Genomic DNA, 9,736 nt, shown 5'->3' on the forward strand with positions numbered 1-9,736 from the left:
AAGAAACAGGCCCAGGCCTTCATTGGGATGGCGGGGTTCTGCCAGAGTTTTGCACCCCATTGTCACGGAGTCCCAGGCTGGGTGCTCTGGAGCTGCTCGGAATGAAGGCAGGCAGGACTCTGGGGCAGCGTCTCCCCTCAGGGCACACTCACCAGGGCAAGAAGCATCCTCGGCTTCAGTGCTTCCTGGGTCTGACCTCAGAGCGTTCAACCCCCTGTTAACCCCATGAGCTCCCTGCAGTGAGTCCCCCTGGGGAAGCCTTCCATGCCCCCAACGCCACAGCCAGCTGTGACTTTCAGCCAGCATGTAAAACAAAAGATTTATTAGCCATCGGGAACACAGTATAGGACAGAGCACAGAAATCAGGAAGTTACAGCAAAGTCCATCTTGGCGGGATCCAGAGCCAAACCAGGAGACTGACCCCTTCCATTAGCCCAGTTAAGCTCAGCAGACCCTCCTCCGTGCTTTGCCTCCTTCCGGGGCAAACAGGTCACCTGGTCTCCTTGTTCTCCAGCACCTCCGGCTGGCTCCTTGCAGAGGACAGGCTCTGGCCATCAGTTGCCAGAATACAGAGTATCAGCCATTCTGTGCCCAGGCAGCCAGTCGGCAGTCACACCTGCCCTCTAGGGGTCTCTGCAGCGATCACACGCCCTTATCCCATCACCTAGATACTTGAGTAACACATCGGGTAGTGGTTCCCAAACTGGGGTTCACGAACCCCTGGGAGTTCGCCAGAAAAATTTCCCTAATGGCAGCCAGAGGACCCCGGGCACGGGGGGCAGCAGGTGGGACCCGGCTGCAGGACAGACAGTCCGAGCCCCATGGAGTGCTGAGCCGGCAGCCAAGCCCTGGTCAGTGGGGGGGCCGGTAGCCCGAACCCCAGCAGTCAGTGCAGGGCTGGCAGTCTGAGCCCCATGGAGAGTGGGGCCAAGCAGTTGAGGCTAGCAGCATGATCCCTGAGGAGTGCACACCTGAGCTCCCGTCAGTGGGGGGGGCCAGCAGCTCGAGCCCGGGGCAGTTGGGGCCAGCAGCCCGAGCTCTGCAGAGAGTGCAGCTGAGCCCCAGTCGGTGGGATCCCGAGCCCCAGTGGTCAGCGCAGGGCTAGCAGCTCGAGCCCCATGGAGAGTGGGGCTAGCAGCCCGAGCCCTGCCCCCATCAGAGGAGGGGAATAGCAGCCCGAGCCCCAGTGGTCAGCATGGGGTTGGCAGCCTAAGCCCCATGGAGCGTGCGGCTGGGCAGTTGGGTCCAGGAGCCAAAGCCCCAGCAGTCAGCAGGGACCGCTAGCTCGAGCTCAGTGGAGCACTCAGCCCGAGCCCTGACCAACGGGGTCCAGCAGCCTGAGCCCCACAAAGTGCAGAGACAGCAGCCCAGACCCCGGTGCGGGGCCAGCAGCCTGAGCCCCATGGTGGGCAGAGCAGCAGCTGGGACCCCAGGCGCACAGTTGGCAGCTCGGACCCCATCCCTGGCAGATAGGAGAAGTTGGGTGGCATGAAGGGCAGAGTGAGCAGGGGCCACGCTGCACGTGGGCAGTGGTCCAGGCTAATTTGTCCCTCACAGGCAGGGCCTTCCTTACCCATATGCAAAGTACACAGCTGCATAGGGCACCAGGAAACTTGGGGCACCAAATTTTCTGGTGCCCTACGCAGCTGTGTGCTGCTTCAGCCCCTGCTCTGCCTCTTCCCCATGGCCCCTGCCCCACCCGTGCCCCACCTCTTCCCACCCCTGCTCCGCCCAGCTCTGCCCCCACTCCACCCCTTCACCTGAGGACTCCAGAAGCGGTCGGGCCTGCACTCGCCAGTAAGTAGAGTGACCCAGCCCCAGTCTGCTCCACTCCCTGGGCTCCCAGCCACACCGCCAGTGAGTGCTGGGGGGCGGTTCCCCCCTTCCCCCAAGCCTGGGAGCCAGGGGAGCAGAGCAGAGCAGCCTGGGGCCAGGTCACTCCACTTCCTGCAAGAAGTGGCCAGCCCCCCGCCCCAACCCTTGCAGAGGCCTGGGGTGGGGGCTGCGTAGGGCATCAAAATAGCTAGGGATGGCCCGGCCAGGACGGCACCCCCCTAGGGATGGCCCTGGTGGCGGAAGAAAAGGTGTTTGTGCGCCAGACCAGCTGGAACCATGTTGCAGGCAGTGTAGCAGCGTTAAGGTGCCTCAGTAATTCGATACTAAGTCATTCTCTCTGGAGTGCCGTTTTGCTTCAGTGAGACATGAGTAAATCTTCTCATTTTCTAGTTTGTTGGTTGTTAGCATTCTCTGTGTTATTTTTATTAGAACTTTTGTACACAAGTTCAATTAATAAGTGGCTGAAAAAGGAAAGGGGAAAGACGCAAGAATCAGCTTGTGTTTCCTCAAGTCCACACTGTGGAAAATCCAAGTCTAATGATCATGATGGTCCTGGAAAGTCACTTACAAAGAAAAGAAAATATGATTATATAAAATATGGGTGTACATGCCTTGGTGATCAAGAACGTCCAAAACCACTGTGTGCGATCTGTGGTGATGTTCTAGCAAACAGCAGCCTCAAACCTTCTCTACTTCGGCGCCATATAGAAACTAGGCATCCTGCACAACTCGACAAGCCTGTTGATTTTTTCAAGTGAAAATTAGCTCAGAGGAAAAGTGACATGACCAGTTTTATATCCAAAGCAAGTACTGATAACGAAAATACCACGTGAGCTACCGAGTAGCAAAAGCATCAGAAGCCCCTACCATAGCAGAGAGCTTGACTGGTCCATGTATAAAAGATGTAGTTCATTGCATGCTCGGAGAAAAGGCTTCAAAAAGGATTGACATGGTACCTTTGTCCAATACGTTGTCATGAAGAATTAATGACGTCAAATAATGTAGAGACAACAATTGTACATAGAGTGAAAAACAGTCCATATTATGCTATACAATTGGATGAATAAACTGATGTAGCTAATCTAGCTATTTTGCTCCGTTTGTACGTTGTGTGAATGAAGGTATGGTTGAAGACAACGTGTTGTTTTGCCAACCACTGGAAGAATGTACAACCGGAGAAGATATCTTCAATCTGACTAGTGCATATTTTCAAGAAAAGGAAATAGATTGGTCTCATTGCTTAGGCATTTGCACTGATGGGGCCACATTAATGATGGTTATATCAAAAGTCTCTTGGACTCATTGCAGTATTCATAGACAAGCCCACGCAGCAGAACACATGACTGAAGGAAGTGTTGGACAATGCAGTGAAAATGGTGAATTTCATAAAATCACGGCCAACAAATTCCAGAATATTTCACATACTTTGTGAAGAAACGGGTAGTGTACACAATTGTCTCTTGACCCATACTGAAGTCAGATGGCTCTCACATGGCAAAGTCCTTGTGCGCTTGTTTGAGCTTAGAACGGAAATCCTAGTTTTTTTCAGCCACCCTTTCCACCTTGCCAGCAGTATGGAAAATAATGTCTGGCTCTAGAACCTAGCTTATTTAGCAGATATTTTTTCAAGAATTAATTACCTAAATTTATCTCTTCAAGGCCTCAAAATAACAGTTTTCAATGTGCAAGAGCAAACTGAATCCATGATAAAGAAGTTGCAATTCTGGGAAAATTGTTTGGAAAACAATCAAACCGAGTGTTTCAGTAATCTTCATAAAAAGAAAAGGAGTACTTGTGGCACCTTAGAGACTAACCAATTTATTTGAGCATAAGCTTTCGTGTAGCTCACGAAAGCTTATGCTCAAATAAACTGGTTAGTCTCTAAGGTGCCACAAGTATTCCTTTTCTTTTTGCGAATACAGACTAACACAGCTGTTACTCTGAAACCAGTAATCTTCATGACTTCCTGGCAGAACATAAACTTCAGTTGGATCCGTGCACTAAAACCAATAAGGACTTTGCACAACTTTCAGGGAATACTTTCCAGCTACGTCAGGCAATAATGACTGGATTCACAACCCTTTTGTTGATACCACTTTCTTAACAAAGATATTGAACACTGAGGAAAAAGAGAAATTGATTGAGATCTCCTGTGATTACGAACTGAAAAGGAGTTTCAGATATATGTCAGTGATGAACTTTTGGCTGAGTTTAAGAAACAAGTACCCCCTTCTGGCAGAAAAAGCTACTACAGTTTTGTTACAATTTTCAACAACATACTTATGCAAAAAAGTGTTTTCCTCATATGCACATTTGAAAATGAAATATAGAAACAGACTTGATGCCGAACCAGACCTGAGACTTTAAACGTTCTCCAGTGGTTCCGGACTTCCAAGAGCTATGCAGAGCAAAGCCAGTACATCCATCACACTGAGGAAATTTAAACTTAAATCCCTGGAAATATTCATTTTAGGAGGGGGTTCACGACAGGGGAACCAAGGCGCACACACAGTATTCAGAGAAAATATTAAGAACATTCCCACTTTGTCACACCCACTGTAGCTCCTTGGCAACTCCCATCACCGAACTGTGCAAGAAGGGTACGTTAGACAGGATGGTCTGGACCGAGCAGTGCCAGAGGGCTCTGTGCACTGAAGGAGGTTCTAAATCCAGACTTCAACAAGCCCTTTCTGGTGTTCACAGGCTGGGCATGGTGCTGATGCAAGCCGATGCTAAGAGGGAGAGCCACCCAACTGTGTGCCTGAGCAAGAAACTGCTCCCCACAGAGCAGAAATTATGCTAAACTAGAGGCAGCATGCCTGCCCATTGTGTGGGCTCTTAAAGCTGCAGCTGTATCTGGCTGGGCCGCACTTTCCTGTGTATGGTCCCCTCTCCTCTGAAGTGGCTGCATCAAATGAAATGGGCAAATGCCGAGCCGCTGAGATGGAGCGTGGCCTTCCAAGATTATGATATGGAAGTGGCCCATGTTAAGGGGAGTGCAAATGTTATAGCTGAGGCCTTGTCACAGAGGTCCCTGAACTTCCCCAGGTCACATGTTATAGAGACCCTGCTAAGTCTGGTCTTGCAGGAGGAAAAGGGTTGACGGTCGAAGGGGGGAATAGTTTGCAATATTTTTATGAAGCCTATGTGTGCTTCAGTTTCCCCACGTGTGCCTCAGTTTCCCCCACGTGCTGCACTGCCACCGGGAGGTGGAAAAGGGCTGTTTGCTCTCCGGGCAGACAAAGAGAGGGGTGTGGGTGTCACCTGGCTCTCTGGGCCTGGTCCCCAGATCAATGGAACTGAAAAGACAAGGCTAAATGCAGCGGCCAGGAGACGGGCCCGAGCCACCAGCGGCCCAGAGAGACACCAGCTTCCCAGCCCCCAGCGCAAGCCCAGAGGGCTGGGGGGCGGGAGGCGGCTGCTGCGGCCCTGGCGGCTCTTGCCTGGCCTCACAGAGGACGCGGGCCCGACAGACGGGGCCTGAGCGGCCGGGCTCCCTGCTGCGCGGCGCGGCTCCGGCCTCGCGCCCTCGGCAGCGGCGGCTCGCACCGCGGGGCCCGCGGGCAACCGGGCCGGCATCAGCTCGCCTGGAGCTTCGCCCCGGCCCCGGCCCCGGCCCCGGCCCCGGGCTCGCTGTCCGAGCGCGCAGCGCCGCCCCCAGCGCACCGGGGCGAACCCGCCCGAGGGGTGCGGCGGGCCCGGGGCTCAGGCCCCCTGCGGCGCCCGCCCCAGAGACCGGCCCCAGGCCCGCCCCGCCCCGCCCCGCCCCTGGGGCCCGGGGGGGGGGCGCTCGAGACACCAGGAGGCTCAGAGACAGCGCACAACAGTGACGCGCGGGGCAGGCCGGGAGCGGGGGGGCAGTGGGCTCGGCGCGGGGCAGGCCGGGAGCGGCGGGGGGGGGCTCGGCGCGGGGCAGGCCGGGAGCGGCGGGGGGGCGGGCAGGGGGCTCGGCGCGGGGCAGGCCGGGAGCGGCGGGGGGGGGGGGCTCGGCGCGGGGCAGGCCGGGAGCGGCAAAGGGGCTCAGCGCGGGGCAGGCCGGGAGCGGGGGGGCAGTGGGCTCGGCGCGGGGCAGGCCGGGAGCGGCGGGGGGGGGGCTCGGCGCGGGGCAGGCCGGGAGCGGCAAAGGGGCTCAGCGCGGGGCAGGCCGGGAGCGGGACTCCCCGCGCGGGGCAGGCCGGGAGCGGCAAAGGGGCTCGGCGCGGGGCAGGCCGGGAGCGGCGGGGGGGCGGGCAGGGGGCTCGGCGCGGGGCAGGCCGGGAGCAGGGGGGGGCTCGGCGCGGGGCAGGCCGGGAGCGCGCCATGGCCGGCCTGGAGCTGCTGTCGGACGAGGGTTACCGCGTGGACGGGCGCCGGGCCGGGGAGCTGCGCAAGGTGCGCGCCCGCATGGGGGTGTTCGCGCAGGCCGACGGCTCCGCCTACCTCGAGCAGGGCAACACCAAGGCGCTGGCCGTGGTGTACGGGCCGCACGAGGTGAGGGGGCGGGGGAGTCCGGGCCCCCACTTCCCCCAGCCACGAGCCCCCACTTTCCCTCTAGAGAACCCAGGAGTCCGGTCCCCAGCCACGAGCCTCCCCTTTTCCTCTAGAGAACCCAGGAGTCCGGTCTCCAGCCACGAGCCCCTCCCCCCGAGAATCCAGGAGTCCGGTCCCCAGCCACGAGCCCCTCCCCCCGAGAATCCAGGAGTCCGGTCCCCAGCCACGAGCCCCCCCGCCCCCCCCCCCCCCGAGAACCCAGGAGTCCGGTCCCCAGCCACTAGCCCCCACTTTCCCCCTAGAGAACCCAGGAGTCCGGGTCCCCAGCCACGAGCCTCCCCTTTTCCCCTAGAGAACCCAGGAGTCCAGTCCCCAGCCACTAGCCCCCCCTTTCCCCCTAGAGAACCCAGGAGTCCGGGTCCCCAGCCACTAGCCCCCACATTCCCCCTAGAGAACCCAGGAGTCCTGTGTCCAGCCACTAGCGCCCCCCCCCCCCCCCCCCCCCGAGAACCCAGGAGTCTGGGTTCCCAGCCACTAGTTCCAACTCCCTCTCGAGCCGGGATGGAACCCAGGAGTCTGGGTCCCCAGTCTCCTCAACCACTAGGTCCCGCTCCCCCCAGAGCTCGAGATAGATCCAGGAGTCCAGGCCTCCAGCCCTGCTCCCCCATCCGTTACCCCCACTCCTGACTGTGCCTCTGCACTGGCCACCTTGGCCCTGTGTCAGATGGAGGAGCTGGGCGTGGGGGAAGGCGAGCTGTAGGATAAAACACCAAACAAGCCCACTTCCCCGGAGATGATCAGCTGTGGCTGGGACCCATCAGGGCTTTGTCCCTAGCAAGTTCACTGTGCGCCTCAAGTCCCTAGTACTGGTGGGAGAGATCCCCTCTCACCCTGCTCCGCAGGCCTGTCCCCAGGGAAACGTGCCCTTGGTCCCCCTCCCGGCCCATAATGGGGGGTCGTCCATAACACCCAGTATTGCAAGCCCTATATTATGGGACAAGCTAACCTGTCCACCGAATCCCTCTGAGACTCCCCGAAACTGCAGGACCCTGTCCCCCCTCCCAGGGCACTGCAGCACCATGTGGCCTGCTAGCCCTGCCGTGTTACCCCTGTCTGTTGGCAGATGCGTGGCTCCCGCAGTAAGGCCCTGCATGACCGGGCACTGGTGAACTGTCAGTACAGCATGGCTACCTTCAGCACAGGGGAGCGCAAGCGCCGGCCCCACGGTGACCGCAAGTCCAGTGAGATGACGCTGCACCTCAAGCAGACCTTCGAAGCAGCGATCCTCACCCAGCTATACCCCCGCTCCCAGATCGACATCTACGTGCAGGTAGGGGGTTTTCTAGCCTTGGCCCCCCAAGTCATGAGGCCTTTACACTGGTTAACTCAGCACCACCTGGCTCCTGTGGCCTGCAGCTCCTCACACAGCACTGGCAGCTTCCTGCCTCTCTGGTGTGCTGACCCCAGGGCGGCATGTCCCACCCCAGATGCCTGTAATAGGTCCCTGGAGCAGGTGGGAAGGGGGCTCAAACCTTGCCCATTGCTACAAGGGCCTTGGGCCCAGGGAGCATGTTGGGGAGTAGTATGGTGTGACCAAGGGGCACAAGGAGCCGTCAGCTGAGCCATTGGGGCAGGGGGCGGTGACCTATGGGGGGGGCACTCGCCTGGCTGGGGCACTGGCTCGTGCACCAATGTGAGGGGGGTTGTTTGTGTGGGGTTCAGGCTGGCATCAGCCACAGTGCGTTCTGCTCACTGCCCTGCGTTCTGCTCACTGCCCTGCGTTCTGCTCACTGCCCTGCTCGTTCCACCGCCTGCTCAGACAGCAACACCAGGAGTTTGCACAGGGCTTGCACTGTGTCTTGAGCGGGTGACTGATCACCAAGGAGGGTTGTGGGCATGCAGGGTCTAGCTCTGAACTCCGTGGGGCCAGACACAGGTCCCTTGAGTGGGTGGGTGCAGCCTGCTGTGCCCTCTGTGCTAAGCGCTGTGCCTCCCCAGATCCTGCAGGCAGACGGTGGGAATTACTGTGCCTGCGTGAATGCAGCCACGCTGGCCACCATCGACGCAGGCATCCCCATGCGAGACTACGTGTGCGCCAGCTCTGCCGGCTTCATCGAGGACACGCCGCTGGCCGACCTCAACTATGTGGAGGAGGCAGCCGGCGGGCCCCAGGTAGCCCTCGCTCTGCTGCCCAAGTCGGACCAGATTGCCCTGCTGGAGATGAACTCGCGGCTGCACGAGGACCACCTGGAGCAGGTCATTGAGGCTGCCAGCAAGGCCTGCAAGGACGTGTACGCCGTGCTGGACCAGGTGGTGCGTGACCACGTGCACGAGGTCACCACGCTGCTGGGGGAGTGAGCGCACAGGCATGTGTGCCTAGGACCAGCGCTGCATGTGACTCAGTGCATGGGGGCAGGGAGCACTGCCCTGGCCTCAGCAAGGGATCGGTCCAGCAGCCATTGCCCATGCCAGCAATGTGCCCTTTCGTCCAGCGGCCTGGTTCTGTTACGCCCCAATGTCAACGTCGGTGCTGGGCTCAGGCTGAGCTCCTCTGCTGGTGGTAACATCACGTTGGTATATTTGAACGTCTTGCCAGTGTCTGTAAAACCTGGTGTCTCTCACTGGGTGACGGGCCCTGACTCTGCTACCTGTGTCTGTAGCCCTGGCTGCCTACACCCAGGCTTTGGGCCCACTCATTCTCCTAGGGGCCGCGGGCGCTGAGGCGTGCATCCCCTGGGGCGTGCAGCTGTCCCATGGCTCGGGGCAGGAGCTGCTCAGTCCCCAGATATCAGTGGCAGTTCCTTTTTATAAAAACGCTCTAAATAAAACGTTGTTCTGGTGCAAATCGTATTTTGTACTTGCAAAGGGAGCCTGCTCCTCTGGCTGAGTGCAGGGCAAAGGGGAAACAGTGCTGGTGGGGATACATCAGAATTGAAGTCTTGCAGTTCCCAGGTGCTGGAGGAAGGACTGGCGCTCTGCGATATCAGTCTCCATTGTGCCAGGGTTCCTGTCTATGGCAGTTCCCAGGAGTAACCCTATGAGAGCTGGACTCTGCTGTGAACCTCCCAGCCGAGGCATCCCCTCTGCTTGCTGCAGGCTGCTCCTGGCATTGGTATGGCGGCGCTGCAGTCCCTAGGCAGGGTCCTCAAACACCACGGGCAGTTGTGACCCCAGTGCCAGGAACTCCCTGCCTGCTGGCACCATCGCTCTCTGGCCTGCCAGGCTCCGTGCTGGTGAAGCTCCCAGTGCTTCTGGCACAAGGGCAGTGGTCGGGTCTGGTCTGGGAAAGCCATTCCCAGCTGATGAGTAGCCCTTGCCTTGGGCTTTCCCAGCACCCATCTGCCCAGAGGAGCTCAAATGCTTGATAGCCTGGTACATTCTGAGCCTCAGTGCCCTCCCCCTCCCCCCGGCCATTGCACCTACACCCGCC

The 9,736-nt window shown here is 58.8% G+C and overlaps 1 protein-coding gene across 1 annotated transcript; it reads left to right on the forward strand.

Annotated features, from left to right (window-relative positions):
• The first annotated feature begins 6,089 nt into the window (after window positions 1-6,089).
• On the forward strand, window positions 6,090-9,151 carry EXOSC4 (exosome component 4). The gene is made up of 3 exons (XM_037891776.2): window positions 6,090-6,306; window positions 7,430-7,636; window positions 8,305-9,151. Exons 1-3 carry the CDS (start codon window positions 6,136-6,138, stop codon window positions 8,662-8,664), a joined length of 738 nt encoding a protein of 245 aa, XP_037747704.1. The 5' UTR covers window positions 6,090-6,135; the 3' UTR covers window positions 8,665-9,151.
• Window positions 9,152-9,736: the final 585 nt, after the last annotated feature.

Source organism: Chelonia mydas, chromosome 2, assembly GCF_015237465.2.
Source record: "Chelonia mydas isolate rCheMyd1 chromosome 2, rCheMyd1.pri.v2, whole genome shotgun sequence".
NCBI lineage: Eukaryota > Metazoa > Chordata > Testudines > Cheloniidae > Chelonia > Chelonia mydas.

Coding starts and splice junctions, on each gene's coding strand:
- EXOSC4 (XM_037891776.2), top strand. CDS start 6,136: ATGGCCGGCCTGGAGCTGCTGTCGGACGAGGGTTACCGCGTGGACGGG. Junction 6,307..7,429: donor TGGTGTACGGGCCGCACGAG/GTGAGGGGGCGG, acceptor GTCTGTTGGCAG/ATGCGTGGCTCCCGCAGTAA. Junction 7,637..8,304: donor AGATCGACATCTACGTGCAG/GTAGGGGGTTTT, acceptor GTGCCTCCCCAG/ATCCTGCAGGCAGACGGTGG.